The sequence below is a fragment of the Mchenga conophoros genome, linkage group LG10, assembly GCF_057382185.1.
Source record: "Mchenga conophoros isolate Kocher_MC1m ecotype Shallow Benthic linkage group LG10, M_conophoros_male_GT1.1, whole genome shotgun sequence".
NCBI lineage: Eukaryota > Metazoa > Chordata > Actinopteri > Cichliformes > Cichlidae > Mchenga > Mchenga conophoros.
In genome coordinates, this window is record NC_140535.1 from 10,938,095 (window position 1) to 10,956,537 (window position 18,443).

Genomic DNA, 18,443 nt, shown 5'->3' on the forward strand with positions numbered 1-18,443 from the left:
TCTACACAAATGCCCTCTGCGTGGCATGAAATACATTTAAGCAATAAATAATCAATCAGTTCTTGCTGTTGTAACCAACTCCGTATTTGGATGTTTGTGTGCAGCATTTGTTAGTAAAGCATTCTTCATTGCATCAGCGTGTGTGTGTGTGGATCACTTCTCAGTTCATTGAATCAACATTTTAATTTGTGTGTGTGTGTGTGTCATTTCTCCCTCAATCAACGAGTGCATATGTTCATATGTATGTTTCTTTTCACTCTGAGTCGGTGCATGTAGATGTGTGTGTTTGTGTGGGTGTTTGTGTTCATCACTTTCCTGTTGTAGTGTTCTGGGTAAACCACGGCCTGAAGCGTGCCCTGGGTCCTGCCCTCCTCCTTTTCAGTCTGTTTGCATCCATTGGTGCTGCTGCTCAGAGTTCTGTCCATACTGGTTCTGGCCCCAATTGAGGCAGTCCTTTTCTCCAGTGTCCAGCATCTTCTCCTTATTTCGCTCCTCCTTAACTTGACCCTTTTGCTTCGGTCTTCCTTCAGGGTTTTGATACGCAGCTCAATTGTCTGGATGTCCGTTTGTTGCTTGCAGAAGTGCGACTGCTGTCCGTTTGTTTGCAGGTGGAACGGCTGACATCCAGAAGGTGTATAGGAGAGTCTGCAGCTTCCACCTCCCCAGTGGAAGACCTCAATCTTTGTTCTGTTAGTTTTACACAGGCCTCAAGGCTCTCTGGGATCCCTTCTTGCACTCTCAAGCCCACGGCTGAGGTCGTAGTCGTGGTCCCATTCCACGGGAATGGAGTCCATGGTTGTTTGGGTGTCTCGGCCCGAGCATTCAGTCCAGAGCTGGGCAGCCCAGGACGCTGAGCGATCGGAGGACGGCAGAGGCGACAGGAAGCCATCCCCCTAACGTTCGCTCCATAGCAGACCGGACAAATCACACTGCTCATCTAGCTCCAGGATGCTCCGGCCTGATTTCAAGTCCGGTGTCTTGGACTCCAAGCCTGATGGGTTCGATTTTCAGCTAGCTCCTCCTGGGCCATGCTCAGTTTCTGCTCTGATGCCTCGAGGTCTTATTGAGGGCAGAAACCTCAGAGTCTTTTCCGTAGAAATCAGATTTAAGTCCATTGATGTTTTCCTTGCTTTGCTCCACGGCCTTTTGCGGCTCTGCTGTTCGGCTCTTCTCAGAGGTCAGCTCCTGGCCGAGCCCCGACACCTGTGCCTTCAGCTTATTTTCTCCTGGTGTTTTGTCCATTCTGAGGTGACCTCAGTTACTCCTCCTGTCCCTGGCACGCCCTTTTTGCTGCCCGATGGTCATTGTTGGTCCGTCACTGTCCTGCACAGTTTTAATGCAGAGTGGTTAAGGTCAGCATGGTTTTGCTCGGCCTCACTTTTCATCTGGGCTTGATGGGCGTCTCGTCACAGCTCTGTCAGCTGAAGCTGTCTTTTTCCATATGGCAAGAATGTAAAGAGTGTGTGAGAGGGGTGTGTCCAATCAGGCACAATGCTGGTGGCTTTGCGAGTGCCTCGTTTTCCAAATCCAGATGTTTCTTTGTCACGTACACAGCAACAGAGAGAACAGTCTGTTGTTGGGATGGCTGAGGTCTTTCACGATCTTCCTGGTCTTGGTCCAGCACCGCCTGCTGTAGATTGAGTGCAGGTCAGGGTGCTCGGAGCGGATGGTGCGCTCAGCTGATTGCACAACCCTCTGTAGTGCTTGTCTGTCCGGCATGGTGCTGTTCCCGAACCAGACAGTGATATAGCTGCTCAGGATGCTCTCAATAGTTCCTTTATATAAGGTGGTCAGAATCGGTGGTGGGAGCCGGGCCTTTCTCAATCTTCTCAGAAAGAAAAGACGCTGACAGAAATCTCCCCGTGTAGTGAAACGGGCCTTGGATTACCGCTCTCCGTCTCTGCTGCATGAGATCATTTTCCTGCAGCACTGTTGACATTTTCAAGTTGTTGTTGCGGGTTCAGCTGCTTTAGCATTTAGTCAGGGTCACATCAAAGATGGTAGAGGAGAGAGCAAAGATGGTAGAGGGGAGAGCAGGAGTCCAGGGTCAGCCTCGGCTTTTCCGGGCCGACAAAGCAGCCTGTAATCAAGCATAAAGAGAAAAAACAAAACAAAACAAAAACAAAAACAAACGAACAGGAAAATCATGTTGTATTGGCTGTGTTACTCAGAGAGGGGAAAAACAACGGGACCAGGCCCTGTGTCAGCCTTCTCTCCCCCTTTTTTTTTGTTTTTTCTCACCATATAATCCTCTCATAACTCATCAAGCTGACAGGACAACACAGGTACATGTTAAAATTCTTAAGATCATGTTTAAAGCACAAAAATGGAATTTTCTTTCATTCAGTAATCACTTGTATTAATCAATCAGAAGAAAACATGTCACAGTTTGACTTTTATTAACCACTAAATTTGTCGTGTTATCACTGGTTGTGATTTTTTTTTTTTTTTTTTTTTGAAGTTAAGTTGTTGTCCTGCAACCCAGAGGGTTTATTTGTTAGTAGTGGATAAACTTTATTGTGTAACGGCGGGTGTATGTTAAGTTTCACTGCTTTAAACTTGCTGGAAAATCTTCACGTGTTCATGGGTGTAAGCTGTTTCTTCATTGCGTGTATGTGCGTTTGTACATGGGCTAATTTAACGTTTTTTCCTCAAACGAGGCATTTCTCTAGCACGTGCCTCTCTCTCACATTTCTCTGCTTGTGTGTGTTTTTGTTTCACCTTCTTGTTGTGATGCTACAGGCGCCTTCCCAACCTCCACAAGTCTGTTGGCCGCAATTTTATGTGTAAAACTTCTCTTAATTTCTCCTTTAATTCTCTGCTAGCTGCTGTCTTTTCCACAGCTGCTGATTCTTGCTGATTTTGTGTCCATTACTATAATTTTGCTTCGGCCGCCGTGCTTGTGGGGGCAGTTGGTCCAGCCCCATAGCCACCTGTATCAACACACTGAGAGATTTATTTAATATCATTTTCATCACTGTTAAATAGACTAGCAGGCAAGACGCCCACCTTTGCACTGCAGACTACATGCCAGTCTCCCAACACACTCCTCTCTGAGTTTCCGCTTTAAACTCCAACATCATTCACACCCTAGTCATTCAACACCTTATTTGTAGTATCATAATCAGCAAAATCAGCGTTTTACTTACAGGCATGTATCATTGTTTGCAAATCAAAATTATAAAACTCAAAAACACGCTAAACAGGAAGCAAAGTCCTCTGTGCGCGTCACAGCTCATTTGCATGTTCACACACCGTCTAAAAATAGCTCGCAGCGCTGCAGTGCGCTGTCGTCACACACAGGGTCACACAAAGCTCAGACAAAACTCTTCTATTTTATATTACAAAGACGTCTTATATTTACAATCACTGACAGGCCTGACAGATTCAGCACCTAACAAATTTCGACAAATTTAAGTTAACGGGTCCAACCGAAGAAAGTTAACTTTTTTGTAATCAATTAACCAGTATCTGTTTCCTCCAGAACAGCCTATGGCCTGATTTCTAAAGTCCCTAACTCAATTTAACTTTGTCCAAACAAGCACATCACACCATTTAAACGGTGAGGAGATTCTAACTCCTAGCTTATTTCGGGATGCCCTGTACCCCACAGTTAAAGCCAAACTGAACTACCCCTGTTCGCCGACAGGTCAAGACCGCGCGTCCACGGCCAGGAGGGAGCGTAACCTCCGGGCTATGTGCTTCTTAGCATCTTCCAGTGCCGTCCTATAACAATTTTCACCTAAACAATTTTGACAAATTTTAACATATCAATTAAACAGTATCTGTTACCTCCAGAACAGTTTCTGACCTAATTTGTAAAACTATTAACCAGTCTCTGTTTCCTCCAGAACAGTTTCTGTCCTAATTTCCCTACCAAACTACCTGAGCCTTCAGCTCAATATCCAGGGACTCAAACCCAACATTATATCTGTTACCTCCAGAACAGTTTCATATTTCTTCAACTTCATTAAACATTCTTAAGCAACTTTAACTGCATAACACACGGTGATTCTCATCAAAATCAAAACAGACACTCTACCAGTAATTTCAGTGAGTAGACTTTAATTTAGTCATATCCAATTTGGCACATTTTGGAAATAATTCAACAGGTAGTGCCTTACCTTTAGATAAGCCGGCTTTTGTCCACTCAAATCAGACCACTGGCTCGTGCCTGTCCGTTCGACAACCTCGGACCGTCCAAACTTTTAAATTCCACCCCAATACCACAGGACGAGCCCCCAAGCTGTTAAGGTTCAAAATATTGGGGATGGAGACAAGAGAAAAAACCACAATAACAACACTGGTCCAGCCGGGTTGAGTCAAACGATGATTTAATGATCACACACGTGGGAGATGGACACTGATGCAGACAGCCTCAAAATCTCAAAATGGTGGAGCATTGCTCAAACTTTTATAACCTCTGGTGCCTCCACCTTATCATAAAAAGCCTAAACATTCACATGCTCTCTCTCACACAGCGCCTAAGCTACGACCTTGGCTCCCTGTTTATCTGCTCCTGCTGAAATGGGGCAGAAAACTCCAGTACACTCTGTTCTCTTCTACTCAGACAAATTAGACAATAACCTTCTGCGAACAGTATTTCTTATAACTCAGCAATATAATGCATCATAAAACAATATCATTCATTCACAACAAGTCAGCAATTTAATGTAATGCAAATCAGTTTAACTAATGCAATAGTTATCAGCTTCTTCTAATTCAGGAGAATAATGCAAACTAAAACTACATAATAATTCACAATCTTTAATTAGGGGTATAACATGGCATAAAATAATATCATAATTTTACAGTAGTAAGAGGAGTTTAATGATAACGATGAGCTGCCTTTAATGCGTGCATGAGCATGCATTCATACAGAATACCAAAAGCAGATGGAGCAATGAAACACTTTGGGAAATAAAAGGACATGTGGCAGTGAAAAGAACAGTCTTTCATGTGCACTATCATTATTTGCATTCAAATTACAGGATTTCTTGTGAATGTGTTATTTTAACCAGCCACCGAGCACACAATGCACCAAATCCCTACAACATGTCTGATATCTGATGAATCCACAAGAGGACTGGCCCATGTTGGGCTGCAATGTGTGTATGCTGTGTGGCGGTCAAGGGCAGAGCCCCTGGCAGGTCAAACCCCAGCTGTTGAAAGTGGTTGTTGGGGCATGGAATATTACCTCACCGTAGAGTTAGGAGCTTGAGCTCTTGCAGTTGAGAAGTACTGGCTAGATATAGTGGGATGCAACTCAATGCCCAGGTTAGTTCTGGATGTCAGGCTGGACTCTATTCCAATCTTAGAGACCAGATGCAGGGGTGTGTATACTTATCTCTTGGTTTTGCTGCCTGTATGTTGGGTTTTTCATAAGGGAATCGTGTAATTTTCCAAAAGCATAAAGGGATTTTTTTACTGGAACTAGGAGCAACTAAATCTAAACACACAGTATAGGCAGTGCACAAATGTGCCTCTTGCTTTGCTCAGGGCATACTGACTATGCAAGAAAGAGCAAACAGTTGTGTCAGCTGTGTTTCAGAACCAAAGATAACACCTCTCTCATCTCATATTTTTATTTAAAAAAAAACACTAACCAAAGTAGCAATGGAAAACAACATGACTGATAAAATCATAAATAATGGCTGATTAGTGTACAAGGTCCAAGTGTGTCCTTCCCACTGTTTGTAGAAGGGGTTGTATGTGAATTAGAGAAAAGATTTTGAAGAGATTATGAAGCCAGACTGCAATGCAGCGTCCTTGAATGTCTGTCATAGTGCAGGGTGATATGGTGCACTAAGACTGTTCCAGATGGCAAACATCTGTCACAGGGATTACACCGGGTTATTTAGTAATCGGAATACTTAATTTCCCATCGCAAGTGTGTGAGTGTGACTGTCTGTATGTCAAGCAGGTTATTTTTGGTGAAGATTATAAACGAGTTAGAAACATCTGTGACACAGTTTACAAATTCTTTATGCTTCCTGAATTATCCAAGAAGGAAAAATAAATACTACTGCATTGAAGAAGGCAGAGAAATCATTACATGAAAGTCACTATACAGAGGGACTATATTTGAATGGATGAAACTGGGATACAAGAAAAATTTAGGACAGACACTTGATATAAAACATGATGGTCCTTAATGTTTTGCAGAATGCCCCTCGCTCAGCTCTCACCATCTTGGCTTTTTTGATTTCAGACACCAAGTAAGCAGTAGATCTTGATAACCCCCATTCACTATACAGTCACTTATCTTATTGACTATACAATGATGATCATCTATTTTACTCAAAATTAGATCACAGTTTACAAAACATACATCACTGTGGATTCTCTAAAAGCTGGGGCTACTAATCTGGTTACTGGGGTTGTAAAGTAAGCAGTAGGGTCGTTTTCTCATTGACCGGCATGCAATCAGACTTATTTTTGGAGCCAAAATAGTTGACCTTTTCTAACCTTAAGAAAAAATCCTTAAATTTGCTTCACTTTTCAGATCCAGCGGCTACATCCATCTAACTTCAGATAATATCTAAGTTGAGAGAAGTTTAAATTATTTTAGAATTATGCATGACTTCATGTTTAATTATTTAGTCCATGTTAAGTTCTTTTTCTCAGCACTACCCACACAAAGAAACTGAACTGCACAGCTGATCTAGGGTCAGGCTCCAGAGTTAGGTTGTAAAAAATAATCTGTACTCCCATACAGTGTGGATTTGATCATCATTATTATCATTTTTGCTCATGGATCTTGTTTTTAAATACTCAGAACAGAACATATAGACGTCAACTTTCAAGAAACAAGAAAGCTGAAACAGCACTGAAAAAATGGCCCTCAATGAATTTTTTAAAGTGTGAGAGGGTTTTCTGAACCTCGCGTGCACAAACACAGACACACACATACACAAACAAGGAGCGAGACAAAGGCAATACATTTTTTGGTCGGCCGCCAGTAGAATATTTGATTGGATGCAATATCATTCACATTTTTTCTGTGTGTATCTCAATGTTTTTACAAGCAGCTTACAAAGACTGAGCTAACTGCCCTTCAAGTAGCTTCCATAAACTTAGACCATTTGAATTCTCCTGCAGAAATCCACAGTGAAATCTAAATTTTACGCTTTACTGATTAGCTATTTTTTGTTGCTTGTGTTGTTTGTGCTGCAATCCAGCAACCCTGCTTTATTTTCTGAGTTTGAAGGAAAACAAGCATCACTCACCCCCACAGCTTTCCATCCCACGTTACACGCAGTCCACTCTGTGAAGATTCGTTGGCACCGTTTAATACAAATGTTCTTGTTTGTAGCACATTTGATTTGTTTTTTTTTCTAAAAATATTTCTTCAAAATCTCACAATTAACTTTAATTCTTTCTAGATAGAGAAAAAGATGTGCTCCTTTATCCTGTGGTGAGTTAACATAGGCATGCACAAATGCCATCCCAAGTGGGCAGTCTTACATATAGCTACATCCTCATTATGGTACACACTTCAGGGAGCAAATTGCTCATTTGGAGTAGTAACCACTGGGTTGAGAAAATACACGTGTGTGCTTTAAATGCACACACTTCACATGTCAGTAAGCGTTATTAGTGACTACACCACTCTACAATACCACAAGGGCATGAGGAGGCAGGGAGCTCGAAAGAGTGGGGGGGTAAAGGCTGACAGATGAGTAGAGTGAGGCACAGAACAGAGGGAGTGGCGCAAAGAGGCAGGAGCAGCTTGTGCGTGTGAGTGTGTGTGTGTGTCTTTGGAGACAGGGATCAGAAATTCAAGAGAGTCAGCTCAAAGAGGAGAAGCGTCCCCCCGTGACAGATCTGGACCCAGTGAAAGGACTTGACAGGGGCAAAAAAAAAAATCCTGTAAGGTACAGAGCCGTGGAGGGAGGCAGCAACAGGACGACAGGCTGACAAAATCGTGAAGTAAATAGAGGGACTATTACTCTCTGGGTTGTTTTGGCCGGCCTGGCTTCCACAGTGACAACATGGGTGCAGTGGTGGGCACTTTGACCATGCAAACCAAACAGCGGAGACCATCTAGAGGTACGTCGATGTTAGTCACAAAGAGAAGAGATGGAGACGAGACAAAAAGAGCAACAGAAAGCTAGACCAAACTGACAGTAACACTAAGATCGTAGTGTTTGTACACCAGCTGCCAATCATGATATGTCTTTGTTTTAGTTATTTTCTTTGCTTATCCAATGCAAAGAGACTTTATGCTTTCACCCTGTTTTTGCCAAGTGATTTAATTAATTGAACTATGAAGTTAAAGGGGAAAAAAAAGTGGATAATGAATCGTGGAAATGTTACATAGGTTTAATGAAAAGCCAGTAGTGCTGATTCTGTTTTCTCAAACAGAAATCTACAATGTTTACTTCTAGAAGTGGCAGCAGTATTGTGGAGGGTGAAGCATCTCTCACTCACGTTCAGTGACGAGGTACAGCACTTGTGCGGAGATAATGATTTAGAGACAACAGGATGGAAGAAAGATGTCCTTGAAAATAACAGAGCAAAATCACTGCTCTGTCTCTGTAATTATGCCTGTGTGTGTTTGGTGCATGCCCATCGAACGCGCCAGTGAGTGAGCGAAACAGAAACACGGAGGGAGCGAGGTTTTGGGCACTTGAATTAACACGCAGCTCACATATCATACCTCTCCCTGGCCTTATGCTTGAAAAGCCTGTTGTCATGGAGACTGGGTTGTAGGGGCATAAAGGGAGAGTGTGAGCGCATACTCCACCAGGTTGAATGATGAATTTATGGCAGCGGGAGATCGAGATTAGAACCATGAAAAGGCAGCAAAATAATGACTTTTTAAAAAGACATTGATGAAATGCCCCACGGTATGAGGGTAATGCTTTAAATGCAGATAGGATGAAACCGCTTGTCTGTGTTTTGATAAGAGCCTTTAAATGACCTTTCAGCAAAGCAGGTCATCTAGGGATTGTTTTTAGCTCGAAGTAAGTGGTCTGTTAAAAAATGCGTTGTGGTGCCAGCTGTGAGGAGGTATGTAAGATAGGACAGATAAAGTCTGATCCTGTAGGGGATAAACAGGGACCACAGCCACACAAGAAATGAGACTCAGAGGTAAGCTACAAGTAGGATACAAAATATAGCTTGTTCTAGCAATACTGCTCATCACTGAGTATGCATAAATGCTATATATATATATATATATATAAAACACCCAGCACGCCCCTGCGGGCGGTTTATCCTTCAAGCTCGGGTCCTCTACCAGAGGCCTGGGAGCTTGAGGGTCCTGCGCAGTATCTTAGCTGTTCCCAGGACTGCGCTCTTCTGGATAGAGATCTCCGATGTTGTTCCCGGGATCTGCTGGAGCCACTCGCCTAGCTTGGGAGTCACCGCACCTAGTGCTCCGATTACCACGGGGACCACCATTACCTTCACCCTCCACATCCTCTCGAGCTCTTCTCTGAGCCCTTGGTATTTCTCCAGCTTCTCGTGTTCCTTCTTCCTGATATTGCTGTCATTCGGAACCGATACATCGATCACTACGGCCGTCTTCTTCTGTTTGTCTACCACCACTATGTCCGGTTGGTTAGCCACCACCATTTTGTCCGTCTGTATCTGGAAGTCCCACAGGATCTTAGCTCGGTCATTCTTCACCACCCTTGGGGGCATCTCCCATTTTGACCTCGGGACTTCCAGGTTATACTCGGCACAGATGTTCCTGTACACTATGCCGGCCACTTGGTTATGGCGTTCCATGTATGCCTTGCCTGCTAGCATCTTGCACCCTGCTGTTATGTGCTGGATTGTCTCTGGGGCATCTTTACACAGCCTGCACCTGGGGTCTTGCCTGGTGTGATAGACCCCAGCCTCTATGGATCTTGTACTCAGAGCTTGTTCTTGTGCTGCCATGATTAGTGCCTCTGTGCTGTCTTTCAGTCCAGCTTTGTCCAGCCACTGGTAGGATTTCTGGATATCAGCCACCTCCTCTATCTGCCGGTGGTACATACCGTGCAGGGGCCTGTCCTTCCATGATGGTTCCTCGTTTCCCTCCTCTTTCTTGGGTTTCTGCTGCCTGAGGTATTCACTGAGCACTTGGTCAGTTGGGGCCATCTTCCCAATGTATTCTTGGATGTTCATTGTCTCATCCTGGACTGTGGTGCTGACACTCACCAGTCCCCGGCCCCCTTCCTTCCGCTTAGCGTACAGCCTCAGGGTGCTGGACTTGGGGTGAAACCCTCCATGCATGGTAAGGAGCTTTCTTGTCTTTATGTATATATATATATATATATATATATATATATATATATATATATATATATATATATATATATATATATATATATATATATATACATACATATATATATATATATATATATATATATATATATATATATATATATATACACAAAATCATATAACTTATTTTAAGAGGAAGAGGGCTTGTTGTTTTTATCTCTCTAATGCCCTAATATAACTGGTATATATTTGACCAGTATAGCCAATCTGTGCTATACCTGGTTTGTCTTGAAAAAGGTCCTGTATAAACTTTCAACAAAACTTTGAAACACGCAGAGAGATTGCTGTCGCAAATCAAGAAAAACATTCAGGTCAAAATGTGTTCTTAGGATTGGGGGGGCTTGTCCACACAATACGGTAGGGGAAACAGTTCTCCTCACTCTTCCTGCAGCATTCAGCACTTCCAAAGCCCAGTCAGCTTTTGTACAAAGCAAAACCAAACAGCCTGCTGTGGGTTTTGTGAGGAATCACGTAGGGGACTATGATTTTGACCCGGCTCAGTGACTTCTTCAACTTTTGTCCTCATGGCTACAGACACCAGAAGGCTGCTGGATTAAAGAAACCAGATATAATCTCATAAGTAGCAGGCTTTAGATAAACTGGTAGGATGATTATATTTGGAACAAGGCTAGCTGTTTGGGCAGTCGGCTGCTTCCGTGAAGTTAAGAGGACGAAAGAAGAAAAAAGGGAAGAAGAAAGCAAGATCATGCCAAAGTCAAAGCATGCAGAACTGTAAAAAGTGTCTGCCTTGATCTTGGTGTTTCCAAAACCAGATGTGATGAGAAGGAGGCAGATCTGAGGGACACTGCACACTCATATGGTAGTAACTTCCTAATCAAAATATAACATCAGCCTATAGGACATACTTTACAAGATGATGTGATAGATCATGTTAGATTCAACTATGACTTGAAACTAGTGATTAAGACCATAAATTTATAAGGAAAACCAAGAGTAATTTTCCCATAGACTTCTACATGACCTTCATTTTCATTAGTGCTGCAGTGTTTGCCACTGACTGCGTAAGAAAGCATGTACACGCACTTTCAATTATCAGCACCATTTCAGCGTCTCCCACCTTCTTCCATTACATGCTAATAAGTGATCACATGCAGAGCAGTTGTTGCACCATTTATAACAAGACTCACTGCAAAAGTCTGCAGCATTTCTTTGTCTGAGTCTTACTCTGCGATCAAATAATTCTGTTATATGATATGATATATTCAACAGGTTTTTGAAACCCTCAGGCAACATATTCTTTTGCTGACTGTGCTTCTGAGCCCAGTTCAGCTCTCGTTTCTTCTCGGTGTTATTCTGTTTTCCCATTTTGCCCTTTGCTGTTCTCCTTCTTGTCTCTTGTTTTTCTTCACGCTCTGCCACCTCTTCCTTCCTCTCCTCCCAGTCCTGTCTCAGCTTTCTCTAATCAACACCTCTGCCTTTTCATCACCCTCATTCCATTTCATCTGTTTCTAATCACACTGTCACATTAACAGGAAAGAGAAATCAGCCCACAGGAAAGATTAGTCCACATAGGTGGAGTCTTAACAGCACCTTTGTCTTTCTGTTTTCATGTAACCGAGAGACTTTTAGTCACAGGGAAAATATATGTACAAATTGTGTTTGACACCTTTAAAAAATGGTTGATCCAGTATATCAGAATCAGAATCAGAATCAGAATACTTTATTGATCCCTGGGGGAAATTATTTTTTGTTACAGTGCTCCATTTTAAACCAACATTAAGACAAGACAGACAATACGCTAACTAAGAATAGTACAATATATACATATATATATACATACATACATACATAAGTCACTTATAAATAAATATTTGGAAAAGAAACATGTGTAGTTGTAGCAGCAAACAGTGTGTTAAGTGGATGCGTTGTACAGGGAGAAGGCCACAGGCAGGAATGATTTCCTGTGTCGTTCAGTGGTGCTTTTCGGTAATCTCAGTCTCTCACTGAACGAGCTCCTGTGACTGACCAACATGTCATGGAGTGGGTGGGAGGTGTTATCCAACATTGTCTTTATCTTGGACAGCATCCGCCTCTCCGACACCACCTTGAGGGAGTCCAGCTCCATCCCCACAACATTGCTGGCCTTACGGATCAGTTTATTAAGTCTGTTGGCATCTGCGACCCTCAGCCTGCTCCCCCAGCATGCAACAGCATAGAGGATCGCACTGGCCACCACAGACTCATAGAAAATCCTCAGCTTTTTCTGGCAGATGTTGAAGGACCTCAGTCGCCTCAAAAAATAGAGACGACTCTGGCCCTTCCTGTAAAGTGCTGTGGTGTTTTTAGCCCAGTCCAGTTTATTGTCAATGTGTACTCCAAGGTATTTATAGTCCTCCACAATGTCAACACTGACCCCCTGGATTGAAACAGGGGTCAAGTGTTTCCTGGTCTTCCTGAAGTCCACGATCAGTTCCTTGGTCTTTGCCACGTTGAGCTGCAGATGATTCTGCTCACACCACGTGACAAAGGAGTCGACCACAGCCCGGTACTCTGTCTCATCATCCCTGCTGATGCATCCAACCACCGCAGAGTCATCAGAAACCACCACTGCTCACATTTATTATGGCTATCTATCTCCATGACAACATGAGTCAGTGGGTTGGAACTGGAGCTCAGGGGAAGATGGAAGGGAGATTGAGAGAAAGTAACGCATTATATGTTTGCATGGTAATGGACACCATGCTATCTCACCACTGACAAATAGGCCATGTAAAAGTGGCAGATTGGGGTAAGAGGCAACATGTGTGTCTCTAGTGAACATTTTATTGCTATAGTTTCCCAAGCATGTGGAAAATCTCATTGAAATGACTACTCCCTAACGGTTTTTATAGCTGTGTCAACCATCCTGTCCAGATGTAAGCAGTATTTAAACCTTTAGTGCATGTTTTTACTAAATGAAACAAAGGAGAAAATACAGGAGAATAAAGTTAGCATCACAATAATAAAAAGAAAGCTGGCATGCTTATACAATAATAATAATAATAATAATGGATTGGATTTATATAGCGCTTTTCAAGGCACCCAAAGCGCTTTACAATACCACTATTCATTCACTCTCACATTCATACACTGGTGGAGGCAGCTACAGTTGTAGCCACAGCTGCCCTGGGGAAGACTGACAGAAGCGAGGCTGCCATATCGTGCCATCGCCCTCTGGCTTGCCCATACAAGTGCAACTAGCTGACTAAAATGTTAGATTTAGCTTGTTAATCTAGGACTTTTTTAGCACCTTGTATCTACATAGCTATTATAAAATTAATGTTAGCTATCTATTAGAAATACTAAACAGCGTAGCAGATGGGTGTACCTTCGGAGACATCCATTTTTAAGCCTTGAGATGAGCATTTTTGGTCTCACCATCATGTTGTTTGAAACTGGAAGTGACAAGCAAGGGTGGGATCTCACTGTGAAAGTGCACACTGATTGGCCAACAGCTTTTCAATCTTCCTCTACCAATGAACATACCATGAATAATTCTCCTTTCTGACACTAGAGAATAAAAAAGATAAAAACTAAATAAAAACTTTTAGCTAACAACAGTAGCAAGCCACTGTTGTTAGCTAAAGCACTTACATGCATAGTAATGTTACAGCGTTCTGAAAGTTTGTTACCTCATTTTGCAGAAATGTAGTGGACTAAAACTGACATCCATCCATCTTTTCATTTATTTAATTCAGGGTTGTGAGGGAGCTTGGAGCCTATCCTAGCCATCCAAGGGCAAAAGGCAGGGTGCACCATGGTCAGGTTCTCAGTCTGTCACCGAACTAACACAGACAGAAAGACAATATTCTCACTAACACCTATGGGAAATTTAGAAGCACCAATTAACCTGACCCCACTAACTGGATGTCTTTGGATTGTGGGAGAAGCCAGAGAGAACCCAGACAAACAAAGGGATAAAATGCAATCAGCACACAGAAAGGCCCTGGCTAAATGGTGGATTTGAACCAGAACCTTTTTCCTATGAGGCAACAGCACTAACTAACACATTGCATATCCAACTACTAACCAGGCCTGACCCTGCTTAGCTTATGGTATGGACATAAGCTGGAATTTTGGCATTATCGACTTATTTGACATATTCCGTATATGACTGTTAGGATCCCACAGTTTCACTACATTTCCTAGTCACGGGATTTTCCTAGAAGTTTATTTCTCCTTAAAGTCACAGTTTTTCAGTTTAGAAATTCATAAAAACCTATTCTGGGTTCTGTAATCAGTCTGCAGTCCATTTCACACAGAACGTTTAAGTAAGTTTTCTATTTTTCACTAGCAGACAGAATTGACAAGGATCGTCTCTCCCACTCAAAAGTCAACGAAGAGCCGGTAATTGCTTTCCCCCCTGGTGTAGGTGGGACTTAAATGAAGATTGCACCTGTTACGACCGAGAATGTGGCTGCAGGCAGTTCTATAGCTGTGCCTCTTCTCCTGTTTCCTGTTTAAAATTTAAATCACAATGGCCTCTGGCATAATGATGTATGCTACTTGATACAGTTTCATTGTTGAGGATTAATCCTGACACCACTCATGAATGGGCTGAAATGAATGAGTCATCACTACCATCCAAAAAAAAGAAGAAGAACAATGTAGTCATGTTAATCTCCTTTTCTTCGTGTCTAATCATCTGAACTGAGTCTGAATCCATTAGGAAGCTTATTTGTTCTCACGTGTGTGTTTTTCAAGTTAATAACATAGGTGATTGAGAAATTCTGGGAATTGATAGTGTGCTTTGTCCACACTTTTGTGTCAAAACAATTCATTCAAGGACATATCATCTAATAATACCTGCAGTCTCAACAATGCATTTCAAGCCACAGACCACCCTTTGTAAATAGGCCATCTCTATACCTCACACAAAGCGTCGGACTTCAGATTTTTCTTCACCGGGGCCCACAACAGCCACTGGGAGTTTTCTTCTGGATATTTGTCCATGTTTGTAAAGCCGCTGCCCTGTAGCATGAGATAGTCACAGTGACAAACACTTGCCCACAGCAGCATCTCTTCAGATCATTAACCACCATCCATCTCCACAGGACTGGGCACTGAGCACCATGTTGCCATTAATAAAATGCTTCAGCTCCTAAGGGGAAACCTAATTTGTCAAGTAGATGAAGTTCTCCACAAATCCTTCCTTTGTTCTCTTTTTCCCTCATCCTCCCTTATTTTTCTTCTGCTTCACTCCGAGAAGCACTTTTTTATTCTCTTTGATCCCACAACATTCGTTGCAGACTTAACATTTTCAAGCTTCGCTGAGTCATCTCTTTCCTGTATTTAAAAGCCATCATATTTCTAAATCCTGAGTGGGACATACTGTTAAACAGACAGCGTGTAAATGTTGAGGCTCACATACATCTTCTTTTTTTAAACTGCCTCTCTCTTACCCTTCCCTGTAGATAAAACAGATGATGAGCTTGAGATGACGATGGTGTGCCACAGACCAGAAGGACTTGAGCAACTCGAAGCCCAAACAAACTTCACCAAGCAGGAACTGCAGATCCTCTATCGTGGTTTTAAAAATGTAAGCACACACCAGATATTGTTATTTTAAAAAATGCAGTCATACTAAAATGCACTATATTGCCAAAACTCTGTTCTATTCCATTCTAAGTATTGTTACACCTCTCTAAATCACTGAGGCATTGAAGTGTTTCAATCACTTCCATGGCCACAGGTGTATAGCATCAAGCACATAGGCATGCAGACGGCTTCTAAAAATATTTGTGAAAGAATGAGTTGCTCTCAGGAGCTCTGGTACTGTGCAAAATGTCCAGTTGTGAAATTTCCTCACTACTAAATATTTCACAGTTAACTGCTAGTGGTACTATGACAAAATGGAAGAGATTGGGAATGACAGCAACTCATTAAGTGGTAAGCCGCATAAAATTAGAGAGTGGGGTCAGCAAGACTGAGGTGCATATTGAGCAGAGGTCGCTAATTTTCTGTGGAATCAACTGCACATGTGCTTCATGTGGCCTTTGCTCAAGTAAAGCACACAAAGCGCTTCATGTTCTTTGGACTGAGAAATCGTGCTTCTCCAATCCAATGGATAATACTGGGTTTGGCGGTTGCCAGGAGAGCAGTACTTGTCTGACTGCATTGTGCCAGGTGTAAAGTTTGCGGGGGAGGGGGTTTCAGGAGTGGGGCTCATCCTTTTTGTTTCAGTGAAAGAAACTCAGTGTTGTGGGAACAGTTTGGGGATGACCTTTTCTGTTTCAACATGACTGCGCACCAGTGCGCAAAGCAAAGTCCATAAAGACAAGACTGAGCAAGTTTGTTGTAGAAGAACTTGACTGGTCTGTATCTCAGCCTAATCTCAACCTGCCAGAACACCTTTGGGATGAATTAGAGCAAAGAATTCAAGCCAGGCCTCCTCATCCAACATCAGTGTCTGACCTCACAATTGCACTTCTGGAAAGAATGGTCAAACCTTCCCATAAACACACTCCTAAGTCTTGTTGAAAACCCTTCCAGAAGAGTTTAAGTTGCTATTGCTACATAATATTAAATGCCATGGATTAAAAATGAGATGTCAGTTATGTACATATGCATGTGAAGGCAGACAAGTGAATACTTTTGGCAATATAGTATATGTGTGCATCACATCATCAGACAACCAAATTTTCATTGAGTAGAATAACTGTAGAGTCTCATTTCTTCCACAGGAATGTCCAAGTGGAGTTGTGAATGAGGAGACTTTTAAACACATTTATGCACAGTTCTTTCCTCATGGAGGTAAAGTACACAGTTTTTAATCTTTTTTATTGCACTATGAAGCTTTTCTTTTTTTTACACTTTTCTTCCATGTGTGTTACAGATGCAAGCATGTATGCGCATTATCTGTTCAACGCTTTTGACACTGCAAACAATGGTTCCATAAAGTTTAAGGTACAAAAATGGACAAAATGTTAGTTATTTCTTTAATTTTCTGCTCTTTTTTTAATTTATGCTTTCCCACTTCCCTGATCTATTTTGGACAGGATTTTGTAATGGGACTATCTATTCTGCTGAGGGGAACACTAAGGGAAAAGCTGGAGTGGACGTTTCACCTGTATGACATCAACAGAGATGGATACATAAACAGAGAGGTGAGACTGTGTTGTTACAGTTTTAACTGGATATCATTTGTTATCTCAAATCTTTGTCTAAGCATGACATGAATCTCCTGTTCTTGCAGGAAATGACTGAGATTGTGAGGGCCATATATGACATGATGGGCAAGTACACCTACCCTGCACTGAAGGGAGACGTTCCACAGCAGCATGTGGATGCCTTTTTTCAGGTTCATTTCAAATTCAAATTCAAATTTTATTTGTCACACACACAACCATACACAGTATGATGTTTGGTGAAATGCTTATTGCTGTGCAATGCCCGACCATTAAATGACAGTAAGAATTGACAATAAAATTTACAGATTTACAGATTACTACAAAATTACAGACAACAAGCCATACTATTTGTTTAAATTGGATCAACTCCCTTTATGGAGTTTTTTTCACACTTTCAACTTAACTACATTTTTCAGTCTCGTAAGGTTTATAAACCCTAGTGTTTACACATTATGAAAGGAAAGCAGACTTTTAATGTCTCTTGTCATAACCCCGTAACTTCCCAAGAAACCTTTGTTGGTTTATAGCAGCTTTGTAGTCATTATTAGATTGTTTCATTAGGGTTAGGATGCAAGGCAATGCCACCAGAACAGAATCAACAAAATAAAAATAACTTTTTCTCTACAGAAAATGGATAAGAACAAAGATGGTGTGGTGACTTTGGAGGAGTTCATTGTAGCCTGCCAAGAGGTCAGTATTCTTCTTCATGTGTTTTTGTCAAATGAATTATATTTTAAAGAATTAAAATATAATATGCATAAAAAAGCAACTAGTTTCTTACTTAAGCTTGTTATTCTAGTCGTGAAACCACCACTACACCTGACTCAAACAGCCTCTCCTCCACACAGTCCTCATTCATAAAGTGGTCTACGAACGCTAACATTACGGCTAACAGGTGGATTTTCCCATTTCATTGCAGCTAGCTAACAATTAAAAGCCACTTACTGTTTGAAAGAGTGAATGTGAACAGTATATCCTCTGTTATTTAAACATAAAACTAAAGTGACTCTTTTAGATTGCTTTTTAGATTTT

The 18,443-nt window shown here is 41.8% G+C and overlaps 1 protein-coding gene across 2 annotated transcripts in view; it reads left to right on the forward strand.

Moving 5' to 3' along the window:
- The window catches only part of kcnip1b (Kv channel interacting protein 1 b), a 37,238-nt gene that overhangs the window by 16,815 nt on the left and 1,980 nt on the right, over positions 1-18,443 (forward strand). The window contains exons 1-7 of one of the 2 annotated variants that reach the window (XM_085288526.1): positions 7,702-8,052; positions 15,696-15,820; positions 16,965-17,034; positions 17,117-17,187; positions 17,280-17,387; positions 17,477-17,581; positions 18,039-18,101. In XM_085288526.1, the coding sequence (XP_085144652.1) occupies positions 7,995-8,052; positions 15,696-15,820; positions 16,965-17,034; positions 17,117-17,187; positions 17,280-17,387; positions 17,477-17,581; positions 18,039-18,101 (600 nt within the window). In that variant the 5' untranslated portion in view covers positions 7,702-7,994. Of the gene's footprint in view, positions 1-7,701; positions 8,053-15,695; positions 15,821-16,964; positions 17,035-17,116; positions 17,188-17,279; positions 17,388-17,476; positions 17,582-18,038; positions 18,102-18,443 lie in introns of those variants that run through there. The other variant, XM_085288524.1, reaches the window with a different exon arrangement.